Here is a 17,558-nt window from a genome sequence, read left to right as displayed (position 1 = left end):
CCCATCAACCTGGGCAAGAACAACGTTGGCATCAGATTTGTACAGAGTGGGGAAGGGCCTGCGAATCCCATCTAAGTTACTGCCCGGGGCTCTGCAGTGGGAGCCATGCTTCTCAACAGTTTCCATCTGCTGATTCCTGTCCCGGAACAAAAGGGTCCAGCAGCTGGGACAGGCAAGGGTTCTAAGGTTGCGTGTCTGCATTTCACAGCAGGTCCCTCACTCTCCCCTCCCGCAAACACTGGCTGGCCAGTGGTGGCCACACAAACGCAGGCCCGTCCTGCAGGTGCATCCTAGAGAGAGGACGTCTCCGGGGGCTCCGGAGAAACGCCTGCTTCGGGCCATGAAGCACAATCTTCTCCTGCCTGCCGAAGCCTCCTCGGCATACCTGGGCGGACACTCATCCGGGGAGAGAGGAAAGAACAACCTGCCCGACTTCTAGGGCAAGTTCTACCTCCGCACTGACCTCCCCCAACCTGCGTCTGACCAGCTCTCTGTCCTGCTCAGACACATCAGGGGCCCTGCCGCGCGGTCCGGCGCGCCACCTTCCACAGAGGGCAAAGCCCTGCCTCCCTCTCACCTTCTCCCATTTCCTTCCAGCTGAGGCCACAACAAACTACACGCCACCCCTCAACCACCAGGCACATTCCCCGCCCCGTCCCACCGCTCATGCGCCTCCTTGACTCGGCCTCGCTCAAGGACCCCATTCCCAGCCCCTGCAGCCCAAACCCGGCATCTCCCTGCCTCCCCCCAGAAGCCAGTGGGGCACACCTGCCGCCACACTGTGGTCCTTCTGGAGCTGGACGCCCCCCCACCCCCTCCCCGAACTGGGCCATGTCCCCAGCATCCTCTCCCAGAACAAGGATGCATCACCCAGAACCCCCTTCCAGAACCATGGTGCATCCACCAATATCTCCTCACATCACCTAGGGTGCGGCCTTGCTGGGTCAGGGCCTGGAGAAAACCCTGGAAGAGGCTATGGAACTGGATTGCTCTGTTACTTGAGTTGAAGCATGAAAACACAGACAAGCCCATATGGTCAGGGCGACCCTCACCTGAAACTCAGGGGGTGCGGTTTTCACACTGACACAGAGGTGTGAGTTGGGCAGAGCTGCCTGGCCACCTGCAGGCTCCCCTGGCCTGGCCAGGCCGCCCCCTGGCAGGCTTTGATGTACCGAGTGCCTACTGGTGCTTGAGAGCCCTGAAGAGGTGGCTAAGCCCCATTTGAGCCCGAGTGCTTGACTTCTGCCCCCACAAAGAGACAGGGCTCCCTGAGCTAAAAACAGTTGTCCCAGCCAGAGGCAGGGAGTAACCTGAGTGCCAGGGACAAGGCCTCCCAGGGAGAGAGTTGTCCTGTGATACGACCCAAGGGTTCCGATCAAAAAAATATAGCAAGTCAGGATACTGCCTCGCCCCGTCTCAGGACCAGCCAAGGGAACTCACGGGGGTGACCCATCCGCACTTCTGTATTTCGTGTGCTCAGCCTTCCCAGCAACAGATGAAACCACAGAGGAAAATGATTGATACGTTGGAATATGCAAAAGATTGAGGTTTTACACAAAGAAAAGCAGAGCTAGAGGAACAGACTTGGGGAACACCAGCCTTTCCCTAGTGAGCGGGTCGTTCAAACCCACAGGAAAGTCAGAGCATGAATAGGCAGGGGATCAGAACACGCGCTCCACAGAGAAATACAACCGGTAAGCATGCATGGAAAAGTGGCCACCACACAAGGAACCGGCATCTGAATAAACATGGGGTATCAAGTTCTAACAGGAAGAGAGGAGGGAAGGAGGGACAGAGGGAGGGAGAAAGTGGGTCACGTGCAACACTGGGGATACACACCAGAACCCTGAATGCTAGGCCCACCCCAGCTTTCCCATCCATGGGACTGGGCAGGCCTGAGAATCTGCATTTCTGGCAGGCTCCATCTGACGCCGACCCTGTCGGCCCCAGGACCCTACTCAACCACTGCTACCCAGAGCTGGGTGTAACTAAGTATTACTTATAAGATAAAATGAAGCACAACATGTTTTGGGAAATACCCAGGACACGAAGAGAAATGACACTGTAATATTTGCACTCCTGAAAATGTAACCAAGGATACTTCAAGTCTATATGAATAAAGATGCTTATGAGAAAGAAACATTTTTAAAAACATGGTGTCTAAAAGTCAGATTCGGAGACCTGCATGAAGGCGAGGAAGCAGCAGCTGTCTTAGGTTACCCTTAGGGCACCAGTGGATACACCTGTGGGAAATGTTAAGTCAAAATGCAGAAAATAAAATTATGTATACACCAAAACAACAACGATGAGGGGAGAGAATGTGCATAAGGACAGAAACTTGAAAATACGGAGCACTCAGCTGGGTTGATGGGACTGGGTGACATTTACCATTTTGCAGATTTCCTGCTTAAGAACATTAGGTCGGCGGTTAGAACTCAGACCCGTCGCTGAGCTTCCGTGGGTCTGGGCTTCCTCAGCCGTGGGACTGAGGAGCTCCTTGCTCTCGGAGCTGCAGAGAAGTGACACATGTACAGCAGCAAAGGCTAGGTTTGCAGCAAGCACGAGTGCTTGCTCGGCCACTGTGTTCCCTGGACGGCAGTGTGAGTGCAGGGGGAGGGATGTGCACGTGCGAAACCCGCACGTGCAGGCGGCACGAGTGGCCACACCATGGCCAGCATCCTCACCATCAACAGATGGGACCCACTGGAGGGACAGAGGGCACACCAAGCATTCGAAAATGTTTTAAAGGTAGATGCTAGGTAGTCTATAGGAAAGGCTGCAAGAGTAAGAAAAGAAATGCAAGACAAAACCAGAGAAAGTGGATCCAGAGAAAACCATAATTTGAAAAGATACATGCACCCCAATGTTCACAGCAGCACTATTTACAATAGCCAAGACATGGACGCAACCTAAGTGCCCCTCGATAGATGAATGGATAAAGAAGGTGTGGTACAGTTTCAAGATGGGGGAGTAGGACGTCCACTCACTCCCTCTTGCGAGAGCACTGGAATCACAACTAACTGCTGAACAATCATCAACAGGAAGATACTGGAACTCACCAGAAATGATAACCCACATCCAAAGACAAAGGAGAAGCTGCAGTGAGACGGCAGGAGGGGCACAATCACAATAAAATCAAATCCCATAACTGCTGGGTGGGTGACTCACAGACTGGAGAACACTTATACCACAGAAGTCCACCCACTGGAGTGAAGGTTCTGAGCCCCACGTCATGCTTCCCAACCTGTGGGTCCAGCAACGGGGGGAGGAATTCCCAGAGAATCAGACTTTGAAGGCTAGCGGGATTTGATTGCATGACTTCGACAGCACTGGGGGAAACAGAGACTCCACTCTTGGAGGGCACGCACAAAATAGTGTGCACATTGGGACCCAGGGGAAGGAGCAGTGACCCCATAGGAGACTGAACCAGACCTACATGCTAGTGTTGGAGGGTCTCCTGCAGAGGCGGGGGGGCAGCTGTGGCTCACCACGGGGACAGGGACACTGGCAGCAGAAGTTCTGGGAAGTACTCCTTGGCATGAGCCTCCCCAGAGTCTGCCATTAGCCCCACCAAAGAGCCTGTAGGCTCCAGTGCTGGGTCGCCTCAGGCCAAACACCAACAAGGAGGGAACTCAGCCCCACCCATCAGCAGACAAACAGATTAAAGTTTTACTGAGCTCTGCCCACCAGAGCAACAGCCAGCTCTACCCACCACCAGTCCCTCCCAACAGGAAGCTTGTACAAGCCATTTAGATAGCTTCATCCACCAGAGGGCAGACAGCAGAAGCAAGAAGAAATACAATTCTACAGCCTGTGTAACAAGAACCACACTCACAGAAATGTAGACAAAATGAAAAGGCAGAGGGCTATGTAACAGATGAAGAGACAAGATAAAACCCCAGAAAAACAACTAAATGAAGTGGAGATAGGCAACCTTCCAGAAAAAGAATTCAGAATAATGATAGTGAAGATGACCCAGGACCTAAGACAAAGAATGGAGGCAAAGATGGAGAAGATGCAAGAAACGCTTAACAAAGACCTAGAAGAATTAAAGAACAAACACCTAGAAGAATTAAAGAACTAACAAACAGAGATGAACAATACAATAACTGAAATGAAAAATACACTAGAAGGAATCAATAGCAGAATAATGAGGCAGAAGAACGGATAAGTGACCTGTAAGACAGAATGATGGAATTCACTGCTGTGGAACAGAATAAAGAAAAAAGAATAAAAAGAAATGAAGACAGCCTAAGGGACCTCTGGGACAACATTAAACACACCAATGTTCTCATTATAGGCGACCCAGAAGGAGAATAGAGAGAGAAAGGACCCAAGAAAATATTTGAAGAGATTATAGTCGAAAACTTCCCTAACATGGGAAAGGAAATAGCCACCCAAGTCCAGGAAGCACAGAGAGTCCCAGGGAGGATAAACCCAAGGAGAAACATGCTGAGACACATAGTAATCAAACTGACAAAAATTAAACACAAAGAAAAATTATTAAAAGCAGAGGGGAAAAATGACAAATAATATACAAAGGAACTCCCATAAGATTAACAGCTGATCTCTCAGCAGAAACTCTACAAACCAGAAGGGAGTGGCATGATATATTTAAAGTGATGAAAGGGAAGAAACTACAACCAAGGTTACTCTACCTGGCAAGGATCTCATTCACATTTGACAGAGAAATCAAAAGCTTTGCAGACAAGCAAAAGCTAAAAGAATTCAGCACCACCAAACCAGTTCTACAATAAATGCTAAAGGAACTTCTCTAAGTGGGAAACACAAGAGGAGAAAAAGACCTACGAAAACAAATCCAGAACAATTAAGAAAATGGTGTTAGAAATATAAATATCAATAATTACCTTAAATGTGAATGGATTAAATGCTCCAAACAAAAGACAAATGGCTCGCTGACTGGATACAAAAACAAGACCCATCCATATGCTGTCTACAAGAGACCCACTTCAGACCTAGGGACACATACAGACTGAAAGTGAAGGGATGGAAAAAGATATTCCATGCAAATGGAAATCAAAAGAAAGCTGGAGTAGCAATACTCATATCAGATAAAATAGACTTTAAAGAATGTTACAAGAGACAAGGAAGGACACTACATAATGATCAAGGGATCAATCCAAGAAGAAGATATAACAATTATAAATATATATGCACCCAACACAGGAGCACCTCAATACATAAGGCAAATGCTAACAGCTACAAAAGAGGAAATCGGCAGTAACACAATAATAGTGGGGGACTTTAACACCTCACTTACACCAATGGACAGATCATCCAGACAGAAAATTAATGAGGAAACAGAAGCTTTAAATGACACAATAGACCAAACAGATTTAATTGATATTTATAGGACATTGATCTGAAAATAGCAGATTACACTTTCCTCTCAAGTGCACATGCAACATTCTCCAGGATAGGTCACATTTTGGGTCACAAATCAAGCCTTGGTAAATTTAAGAAAAATGAAATCATATCAAGCATCTTTTCCGACCACTACACTATGATATTAGAAATCAATTACAGGGGGAAAAAAGGTTAAAAACACAAACACATGGAGACTAAACAATACGTTACTAAATAACCAAGAGGTCACTGAAGAAATCAAAGAGAAAGTCAAAAAATACCTAGAGACAAATGACAACGAAGACATGACGATCCAAAACCTATGGGATGCAGCAAAAGCAGTTCTAGGAGGGAAGTTTATATCAATACAATCCTACCTCAAGAAACAAGAAAAATCTCAAATAAACAATCTAACCTTACACCTAAAGGAACCAGAGAAAGAAGAACAAAACCCAAAGTTAGTAGAAGGAAAGAAATCATAAAGATCAGAGCAGAAGTAAATGAAATAGAAACAAAGAAAACAATAGCAAAGATCAATAAAACTAAAAGCTGGTTCTTTGAGAAGATAAACAAAATTGATAAACCTTTAGCCAAACTCGTCAAGAAAGAGAGGGAGAGGACTCAAATCAATAAAATTAGAAATGAAAAAGTTACAACGAACACTGCAGAAATACAAAGCATCATAAGAGACTACAAGCAGCTCTATGCCAATAAAATGGACAACCTGGAAGAAATGGACAAATTCTTAGAAAGGTATAACCTGCCAAGACTGAACCAGGAAGTAATAGAAAATATGAACAGACCAATCACAAGTAATGACATTGAAACTGTGGTTAAAAATCTTCCAACAAACAGAAGTCCAGGACCAGATGGCTTCACAAGTGAATCCTATCAAACATTTAGAGAAAAGCTAACACCCACCCTTCTCAAACTCTTGAAAAAAATTGCAGAGGAAGGAACATTCCGAAACTCATTCTACGAGGCCACCATCACTCTGATACCAAAATCAGACAAAGACACTACAAAAAAAGAAAATTACACACCAATATCACCGATGAATACATATGCAAAAATCCTCAACAAAATACTAGCAAACAGAATCCAACAACACATTAAAAGGATCATACACCATGATCAATTGGGATTTATCCCAGGGATGCAAGGATTCTTCAATATACGCAAATCAACCAAAGTGATATGCCATATTAACAAACTGAAGAATAAAAACCATTTGATCATCTCAATAGATGCAGAAAAAGGTTTTGACAAAATTCAACAGCGATTTATGATAAAAACTCTCCAGAAAGTGGGCATAAAGGGAACCGACCTCAACAAATAAAGGCCATATATGACAAACCCACAGCAAACATTCTCAATTGGTGAAAAACTGAAAGCATTTCCTCTAAGATCAGGAACAAGACAAGGATGTCCACTCTTGCCACTATTATTCAACATAGTTTTGGAGGTCCTAGCTAGCCACGGCAATCAGAGAAGAAAAAGAAATAAAAGAAATACAAATTGGAAAAGAAGAAGTATGACTGTCACTGTTTGCAGATGACATGATACTATACATAGAGAATCCTAAAGATGCCACCAGAAAACTACCAGAGCTAATCAATGAATTTGGTAAAGTAGCAGGATACAAAATTAATGCACAAAAATCTCTTGCATTCTTATACGCTAACAACGAAGATCAGAAAGAGATATTAAGGAAGCAATCCCGTTCACCACTGCAATAAAAAGAACAAAATACCTAGGAATAAACCTACCTAAGGAGGTAAAAGACCTGTACTCAGAAAACTATAAGACACTGATGAAAGAAATCAAAGATGACATGAACAGATGGAGAGATATACCATGTTATTCGATTGGAAGAATCAATATGGTGAAAATGACTATACTACCCAAAGCAATCTACAGATTCAATGCAATCCTTATCAAATTACCAATGGCAATTTTTACAGAACTAGAACAAAAAATCTTAAAATTTGTACAGAGACAAAAACGACTCCAAATAGCCAAAGCAATCTTGAGGGAAAAACATGGAGCTGGAGGAATCAGACTCCCTGACTTCAGACTATACTACAAAGCTACAGTCATCAAGACAATATGGTACTGGCACAAAAACAGACATATAGATCAATGGAAGAGGATAGAAAGCCCAGAGATAAACCCACGCACCTATGGTCAACTAATCTATGACAAAGGAGGCAAGGATATACAATGGAGAAAAGACAGTCTCTTCAATAAGTGGTGCTGGGAAAACTGGACAGGTACATGTAAAAGAATGAAATTAGAACACTCCCTAACACCATACACAAAAATAAACTCCAAATGGATTAAAGACCTAAATGTAAGACCAGACACTATAAACTCTTAGAGGAAAACATAGGAAGAACACTCTTTGACATAAATCACAGCAAGATCTTTTTTGACCCACCTCCTAGAGTAATGGAAATAAAAACAAAAATAAACAAATGGGACCTAATGAAACTTAAAAGCTTTTGCACAGCAAAGGAAACTATAAACAAATGAAAAGACAACCCTCAGAATGGGAGAAAATATTTGCAAACGAATCAAAGGACAAAGGATTAATCTCCAAAATATATAAACATCTCATGCTGCTCAATATTAAAAAAACAAACAACCCAATCAAAAAATGGGCAGAAGCCCTAAATAGACATTTCTCCAAAGAAGACATACAGATGGCCAAGAGGCACATGAAAAGCTGCTCAACATCACTAATTATTAGAGAAATGCAAATCAAAACTACTATGAGGTATCACCTCACACCAGTTAGAATGGGCATCATATCAGAAAATCTACAAACAACAAATGCTGAAGAGGGTGTGGAGAAAAGGGAACCCTCTTGCACTGTTGGTGGGAAGGTAAACTGATACAGCCACTATGGAGAACAGTATGGAGGTTCCTTAAAAAACTAAAAATAGACCTACCATATGACCCAGCAATCCCACTACTGGGCATATACCCAGAGAAAACCATAATTCAAAATGCACCCCAATGTTCACTGCAGTACTATTTACAGTAGCCGGGTCATGGAAGCAACCTAAATGCCCATCGACAGACAGATGAATGGATAAAGAAGATGTGGTACATATATACAATGGAATATTACTCAGCCATAAAAAGGAACCAAATTGGGTCATTTGTAGAGACGCGGATGGACCCAAGGACTGTCATACAGAGTGAAGTAAGTCAGGAAGAGAAAAACAAATATCGTATATTAACGCTTATATGTGGAATCTAGAAAAATTGTACAGATGAACCGGTTTGCAAGGCAGAAATAGAGACACAGAAGTAGAGAACAAACGTATGGTCACCAAGAGGGGAAAGCGGGGTGGGGGAGCGGGTGGTGGAGGTGGGATGAATTGGGAGATGGGATTGACATGTATACAGTAATATGTATAAAATCGATAACTAACAAGAACCTTCTGTATAAAAAAATAAATAAATAAAATTAAATTTTAAAAAAAAGATGTGGAACATATATACAATGGCCTATTACTCAACCATAAAAAAGAATGAAATAATGTCATTTGCAGCAACATGGCTGGACCTAGAGATTAGCATACTAAATCAGTCAGACAGAGAAAGACAAATATCACATGATATCACTTATATGTAGAATCTTAAAAAATACAAATGAACTTATTTACAAAACAGCAATAGACCTGCAGACATAGAAAACAAACTTATGGCTACCAAAGGGGAAGGGGGGCAGGGATAAACTGGGAGTTTGGGATTAACATATACACACTACTATATATAAAACAGATAATTAACAAGGACCTAACGTATAGCACATGGAACTCTCCTCAATATTTTATAATAACCTATGTGGAAAACGAATCTGAAAAAAGTAGATATATATGTATGTATAAATGAATCACTTTGCTGTACACCTGAAACTAGCACAACATTGTAAATCAACTATACTTCAGTAAAAATAAATACTTTTTCTTAAGAAAGTGATTTTTTGAAGAAAGCGGGAAAGGAAGATATTTGAAAGGAGATGGAGAGGAGAGAAAAATAGAGAGAAAGCAAAGGAAGATTCAGAAACACACAAGAATGGCCCCCACGTCGATTTTTCCAGTACTTCAGGCGATGTATTTAAGGGGAAAGGACTCTGAAGAGTCACCTCTGGGATCCCGTGGAGGTGATGAAGGTAAGGACACCAAGCTCAAGGGCCTCTTACCACCAAAGACTCCCCATCAGCGCTGATGATGCTGGCGTGGGAATACATTCAGTGCACAGCCCCAGGAGACGTGTTCTTTACACTTGGGCATGTGTGTGCCAGCACACTTATACACACACATCCACACGTGCACATACACACACACAAGTGCACACACATGCACACGGTGTGTACAGAGACATATAGGCATGCACACACACAGTCCACGTGAATGCAAATCCACACACATGTATATACCCACACACAGACATGCACACACATACACATATACACACATATACATTTGCACACATGCCCCACATATCCACACACACGTATACAGACACATACAAATGCACACATGCATGTGCATACAACACACACACGCCCACATGCACATCACAAGAGTGCACACAGCCTCACAGACACATACCCACACACATACACCACCCACAGACAAAGCCACCCACTGATCCACGCACATGATCTAAACATACATACGCCATCTATTTCTAAGTGATATCCAACTTTTACTGTCAATACTAGGCATCGTTATAATACCTATAAATGGAAATGTGTGTGTGCATTTTTAAAGGTACAGTCTGTACTTAATGCCTTGTATTTAAAATAATAATAGCATCTTGTTTATAAACCATCCCATCCACCCTACCCCGGGAAAACAAGCCTCCGCCATCAGCGCTTTGGTAAAGCACAGGAGTCCGGTGCTCCCAGCTAAAGGCCTCGCCCAGGGCTCTTGGAGCATCCTCGTGGCCCCAGGACAGCAGCAGAGGAAACGCCGGCGAGAGGGGTGAGCCCGGGACATGCAGGTGACGGTAGCTGGGGCAGTGGGAACCCACCCGGCTCCCTCCAAGCCTCGAGATCACAGGGGACAGTGCTGCTGCCCCAGCAGGCCTGGCGGGAGCCGGGCAGGATGCTCTGCAGCCTCGGGCCAAGCTGCGTGAGGCTCGCACGGTGACCATCGCTTCCTAGCAACTCAGCCCCTTCCAGCGGCACCAAGGCCAGCTCTCCTCTGCCTCCACTGAGGCCTGCAAAGCCTCCTGGGCGTCTCGTCCACAGCCCTGTACCTCCTGTCACCAACAGGTAAACCGAGGCCCAGCGATGACCACGGGTGGTGGTTCTTCTGCCTCTGCTCCCACGGGGCTCCTCCGCAGCTGTCCCCTCTCCTCCGACCGGCCGAGGGGGCTGGTCCACAGAGACAGAGGGGCCAGCGGGGGCCTGAGGCCCCTACCCGACTCCCAGGCGGGCCAGGCTGGGCCTCACTCCCAGCGCCCTTGGTGAGAAAGCTGTGCGGCTCCATGGCCCCCCGCCCCGGGCCCCCCATGTCCCTCGGGGCGAGACCCCAGGTACTGACCTGCTTCTCATTCTCGTCCTCCAGCCTCAGCCGGTCCTCGATGCAGTTCCGGGCCTGCAGGAAGGCCTTCCTCTGGGAGCGCTCAGCCAGGATCCTCACGAAGACCCCGTACATGTTCACGCCAAGGAAGAGCAGGGCATTGGCACCGAGCTGCAGGGGAGAGAACAGTGCAGAGGGCTACACACAGGGCCCAGCTCAGCAGAAGTTCCTACGCGTCCTCCGACCTCCAGCCCGTGAAATGACCACGCCAGCCAGACCCACAGTGCCAAGCCGGCTTCACACGGCCACTAGCCAGGCCTCATCCCTCACCCTGTGCAGGGGTTACCTGTGCTATAAGCATGTCACGTAACGGAACAGTAGGAGAGGATGCAAGGTGTGGCCCCCGAAATTCACGTGGAAGTCCTCACCCCTGACCCCCCAGAGTGGGCCTGTATTTGGAGACAGGGTCTTCCAAGAGGTAATCAAGTTCAAATGAGGCCATTAGGCTGGGCCCTAATCCAACATGGCTGGTGTCCTTATAAGAAGAGGAGATCAGGACACAGACACGCACGGAGGGAAGACGATGTGAGGACACAGGGAGAAGACGGCCGTTGACACGCCAAGAAGAAAGGTTTCGAGAGAAACCAGCCTCCAGAACTGTGAGAAGTAATGTCTGTTGTTTAAGCCACCCAGTCTGGGCACTTTGTTACAACAGCCCGAGGAAACCATTACACCCAGAAGTTCTGAACGTGAAGACAGAGTGGTTATTCCCACAAAGGCAACATGGAAAGCTCTGGAGAGAAGCAGTGAAGGAAAGTTGATTAAAAACAAAAAAGAGGGCTTCCCTGGTGGCGCAGTGGTTGGGAGTCTGCCTGCCGATGCAGGGGACATGGGTTCGTGCCCTGGTCCAGGAGGATTCCACATGCCGTGGAGCGGCTGGGCCCGTGAGCCATGGCCACTGAGCCTGCGCATCCGGAGCCTGTGCTCCGCAACGGGAAAGGCCACAACAGTGAGAGGCCCGCGTATCACACACACACAAAAAAAATGGTGCCCACTGTCACCCAGAACACCTCATTGTGACCTGAGCATCTCCATGTGACCTGGGCATCTCCGTGTGACCCAACCATCTCCATGTGACCCCGAGTATCTCCATGTGACCCTGATCATCTTCGCTGTGCCCCTGAACACCTCCAAATCTGAGCGTCCCGCTAGCTGGAGCGTCCATGCTTTAACCCGGTGTGGGGCTGGAACACAAATGCATCTTCAACGCCTGTGCCACCTCTCACAGGCACAGTGGCCAGCACTGGCTGCACCTAGGTGCACTGCACTGGCCCCCGTACCACGCAGTGTTTTCCGTGTCTAAAGGACCACCTGCTGTATTTTGGGATCAGCTCATGCCAATCTGTTGATGCAGGCACTTTTCTGGTGGCAACGGGAAGACCAGCGTATATGAAACAGTAAATTGTAGTTTGGTGGAGTCAGTATTTAAATGCATACTAAGCATGTTTAAAACGCCCACAGGCAGTAGTGAACACGTTTCTAAAAATTCAAACAATAGTGAGTCTTTGCACAAAATGCGCTTCTCTCCCAGCAGACCCTTAATCACCTGTGGCTTCTGCACGCCCCTCCCAGCCTCTGTTTAAGGTTTTGAACGTGCAGAACGTATAACACACAGGACACCTCTCCCGAGATGCCCTCCAGCCCGTCAGCCCCACAGCTTCCGTGACCCCTGCAGTGAAGCCCCCAGCTGTCACTGTCAAGCGGAGTACACAGTCGGGTGAACAAGGAGTCCAACTGAGGGGCCAGGCGCCCAGGGTCAGCTCAGCACAGGGTGCAGGACGCCACAGGTCACACCTGGCAGATGCGGCTTTTCCAGAAAGCAGGGCCTCAGGTGGCCTGCGGCAGAAACAGGGGAAAGTGCGGGTCCCTACTGAGGTCTGGGCAGAGAGGTGAGGCATGGGGCAGGAGCAAAAGGGCCAGCAGAGGCTGGGCAGTTTGGTCAAGGGAAAAATCAGCAGCAGAGTGGGAGCAGGCTGGGTCACCGGGAGCCCCACCTTGTCACCTCCTCTACACCCACCTTCTTCACACCTTCCCTTTACTCCGGCCATGGTGACCCCCCCCAGGGACACCGAGGCCCAGCTGGGCGGTCACTGAGTACCTAGCTGCCCTGCCACACTGTCTGAGCTGCTCACATGGAAAACAGCCCCATGGCACACCCCACAGCTGGAGTCTGGCGGGCAGGGCCAGGCGGAAGCAGCGATCTGGGGAGCGGGCAGGTCTCCCCTGCCTGGTGCTTTGCATTCACATTCACACACCCAGGGTGCTTCCACGCGCCCCAGCGATCTTCCCACAGTAGAGCGGAAGAGGAGGCCGTCCACGAGACGGCAAAGCTGCCAGCACACCTGCCCCCCTGCATTCCCACACACGCCCACATCAGCAGCCATGGTGACTGGCACACAGCAGCGACAGGAGGCGGAGCCCCTGCCCCCACGGGGCACAGAGAGGTATCAAGACTGGCTTCCTAATCAGTGATCAGGGACGAGGGTGACAAGGCAGAGAGAAACTGGTCCAGAGGTCACCTGCGGCGGGTGTAGCCTAGAGAGGGCGCGGCACACCCAGGAGACCCACACACCTGGCCTCAGCATCCAGGCCCCTGAGGACCTTCCCACAGCCCACGCTGCCCTGGATGCCAGGCCGCTGCCAGGACCTCAATCCTGCACCTTTCCCACCCCTGAAAGGCTTGCCCTTCGAGCTCTCTTCCGTGTCTAGCTGAAACTCCACAGCCCAACAGGACAGCCCGCTGCCCCTCACACTCTGGAATCGAAGCCAGCTCCGTGCACAATCCTGTGCCTGGGGTGCTCCTCCGGCCGGAAGGGAATCCTCGTCTGTCCCTCCTCCCCCGGGGACCGCCCTCTGCCCAGTCCAGCCGGTCCCACTGCCCACTGCCCGCGGGCCCCCCCGCCTTCAGCTGGGACCTGCAACTTCCAACCATCATCCTAGGCAGCAAGCGTCTGATTATTTCTTTCCCCTGAAAATGAGATCCTTCTCTTAACTCCTCTTCCTCTCCCAGGCCTTCCCATTTTTCTCCCCTTTGCAGCAAAACTCCTGAAAAGGCCTCACCTCACCCCCGCCTGGGCCGCACCCCAGCCTGCCTTCCCTTCCACAGCTGCCCTGGGCGGTCTGTGACCAGGTCGGGGCCACCTTCACATCCTGAGCCCAGGCTCAGGTCCCAGTGCCCAGCCCACTGTCAGCCCCCCTCCCCTGGCCCCTTCCCCAGCCTCCTCTGGTCCACGCCTCGCACCTGGACCCCTCTCCACCGCAAACTCCACCCCTCGTGTGTCTCACCCACACTCACCTTGGGAGCCCAGTCCTGTGCCAAAGACCCCAGCTCGACACCTTCAGCTTGGACCAGTCAGCCGTGCCCCTCCCCAGCCCATGCACGTCCCTAGCTCAACCCTGCATGGGACAGACGCTGGCAGGACCCCTGCTCACCCCCAGCACTCACCCCAGTAGCCTCTCCCACCTCAGCTGACCCGGGCCCCTGGAAGCCTCTCAGGCCTGGGCCCATTGCCCCCACCAGCAAATCCTCCCGGCTCCGTCTCCAACAGACGGGGCGCTGACACCCCGCTGCCGACGGCTGCTTGGCTGCCAAGCTACCTCCTAACCTGCCCTGTGCTTCTCCCGGCCCTTCAGGCTCCCCGCACGGTCCTCTGCTCTGAACCCCTGGCCCGCAGTCTTCCTGTACCCAGAGCCCTCCGTGGCCCAGGCCAGAGGCCCCTACATCCTGTCATCCTCGTGTCCCTCTGGCCTCGCCTGCTCTCTTAGGGCCTCTGCCCTGCGTCCCTGGGTGGGAACCCCTTTCCCACACAGCGCCTGGCTCACCCCGGACCTCCAGGGCCTCCACTCACATGTCACCTTCTCAAAACAGCTTACCTAAAAATGCACACACTCTCACCTGGGCTTTGAGTATTCTCCCGCTGACCAGTTCTATTTCTTTCCTTCTTCCTTTCCTTCTATTGTTTTCAGCAATTACCGTCTTCCAACACGTTATATAACATTAACTCACTTGTCACCTTCCCTGCCTGCTGTCTGACCCTCGAGGGGCCTCAGTCCGCCAGGTCCACGACTGATCCAGGAGCCTGGAACAGAGCCTCTCGTATCGTAGCAGGTGCCTGGTATTTCTTGAATGAATAACTGAGGACACAGGGGTGGTGAGGGGGCTGGGCCCCGTCACATTGCTGGAAAGGGACGGAGGGAGGACTCACACGCAGACACCTGCACTGCCCAACCTCCCTCCAGGCTGTCTCGGACGAGACCTGATAAGACTGTGTCCCAACTCTCATATGCATCGTCAGATGGGCAGTGGGGAGGGACCCCAGCTTTTCCACGATCAAGAGAGGCACATAGGGCTTCCCTGGTGGCGCAGTGGTTGGGAGTCCGCCTGCCGATGCGGGGGGAGCGGGTTCGTGCCCTGGTCCGGGGGGATCCCGCATGCCGCGGAGCGGCTGGGCCCGTGGGCCATGGCCGCTGGGCCTGCGCGTCCGGAGCCTGTGCTCCGCAACGGGAGAGGCCCGCGTACTGCAAAAAAAAAAAAAAAAAAAAAAAAGAAAAAAAAAAAAGAGAGGCACATAAGAGGCAAGGCATCAGGCTTCCCTGGTGTCACACTGGTTACGAATCCGCCTGCCAATGCAGGGGACACGGGTTCGAGCCCTGGTCCAGGAAGATCCCACATGCCACGGAGCAACTAAGCCCACGCGCCACAACTACTGAGCCTGTGCTCTAGAGCCCGCAAGCCACAACTACTGAGCCCACGTGCCACAACTACTGAAGCCCATGCGCCTAGAGCCCGTGCTCTGCAACAATGAGAAGCCTGTGCACCACAACGAAGAGTAGCCCCCGCTCGCCACAGCTAGAGAAAGCCCGCGTGCAGCAGCAAAGACCCAACACCGGCAAAAATAAAAACAAGTAAACAAATAAATTTATTTTTAAAAATGGATCAAAGATCTAAATATAAGAGCTAGACTGGGAAAAATATTAAAAAAAAAAAAAAAAACAAAGAGGCAAGGCATCAACATGTCCTAGTGTCTGAAAGTGACGTGGCTTCTGGGGCAGGCTGAGCTGGTGGGAGCTGCTGGGACACAGCCCACAGACACATGCACACGTGGACCAGATCACGCAGCCCAGGGAACTGCACTGGAGCGTGCAGGGCAGGCCTGGCAGGAGCATCCCCCTCCCAAGCCCTTGCCCTGCAGGCCCCGTGACCTGGGCAGACGGCCAGCAGAGGAAGCACTGCAGGGAAAAGGATGAGATCACCTGGCGACAGGTGTGCATGGCCACGGCAGCTCAGCAGCCTCTTCCCATGGGGCAGGCAGCCAACCCCACCCCACAGTGGGCACTGGGGGTCCCCCGGCCCCTTGGGAGGGCCAGTGTAGAGCAGGGAGAAGCTGGCACCGCGCAGTGGGTGGGCGCCTGGGGTCATCAGTCAACATGAACCGTCCAGATGTCCCCTGTGGCGGGCAGGGCTCTCCCGTGCCGGCCACTCCAGGTCCCAGAGGGCCAGGTGAGCCTTGCCGGGGCTGAGAGGAGATGATCTCTGAGGCTGGATTGAGAACAAACAGGCCTGGTCTGGCACGTGGAATGGAGGCCTTTTCTGAGTCCACAGTGACCACAAAGCTACAGACCCAGCCAGGAGGCTAAGGCCACCACCTGGAGGGCATGGGGGGAGGGGGGCTAGACCTTCTGTCTGTGTCCCCTCATCCGAGCGGCCCTGCTGGGGACTTCCAGGGCACCCACTCTGTCGGTCGGACGTGTGTTCAGAATCATTGAGTCAGTGACTGCAGGAAACCACGACAAAGCGCATCTTTCTCTTAACCGTGATGTATGGATGGTACTCGCAGCACTTCCCAATATTCTGCCACTCTTGTGACACAGTGCAAAGACTTGGAGGGAGAATTCCTCATCACGCGTTTACATCCCTGCAGTTGGCCTGCACTCAGGAAGGCACACAACTGCTCTCCAGCCAGACGGCCCTCGCCCGCTGCCCCCCAGACCCCACACGCTCCGCTGATGGAATCACACGCCCAGGTCTTGGCTAGTTTCTCAGGCAGGGCTGGGAGCCCTTGTCAAGAAAGCATCTCCTGCGCCCAGGAGTTCTAAGCACCGCCGGCACTTCGCCGTCCCACGTCCCTGCTCCCTCCTTGGCAGACCGCCCTAGAGCTCCTTCAAGACCCTCACCTTCCACTCTGGCCCCCAGGCCCCGCTGCACTGCCCTCAGCTCTCCCGCTGCCGCTCAGCACGAGGCCACAGCAGCTTCGCTTCCTGCACAACCAACAGGGCTCACTGCCCCCCACCCCTTTACACGCACCTGAACGGCGCATCACTGTGAATTTTTTTTTTTTTTTTTTTTTTTTTTTTTGCGATACGCGGGCCTCTCACTGCTGTGGCCTCTCCCGTTGCGGAGCACAGGCTCCGGACGCGCAGGCTCAGCAGCCATGGCTCACGGGCCCAGCCGCTCCGCGGCATGTGGGATCTTCCTGGACCGGGGCACAAACCTGTGTCCCCTGCATCGGCAGGCGGACTCTCAATCACTGCGCCACCAGGGAAGCCCCAAAGGGATTTCTTAAAATGGGATCACTGGGAGGAAGG

General features: G+C 50.5%; 1 protein-coding gene across 4 annotated transcripts in view; it reads right to left on the bottom strand.

The window, feature by feature from the left end:
* ADCY1 (adenylate cyclase 1) overlaps nt 1-17,558 on the bottom strand; it is a gene marked incomplete at its 5' end in the record, with an annotated part of 122,103 nt that overhangs the window by 92,110 nt on the left and 12,435 nt on the right. For all 4 annotated transcript variants that reach the window (XM_082632857.1, XM_082632859.1, XM_082632858.1 and 1 more), the window contains one exon: nt 10,935-11,084. In XM_082632857.1, coding sequence (XP_082488983.1) covers nt 10,935-11,084 — 150 coding nt within the window. The remainder of the gene's footprint in view (nt 1-10,934; nt 11,085-17,558) is intronic.

This window comes from Mesoplodon mirus (genome assembly GCF_964341445.2).
Source record: "Mesoplodon mirus genome assembly, chromosome: 9".
Classification (NCBI taxonomy): domain Eukaryota; kingdom Metazoa; phylum Chordata; class Mammalia; order Artiodactyla; family Ziphiidae; genus Mesoplodon; species Mesoplodon mirus.
The sequence above is the reverse complement of the archived record's forward strand: the minus strand, read 5'-3'. Positions and strand labels throughout refer to the sequence as shown.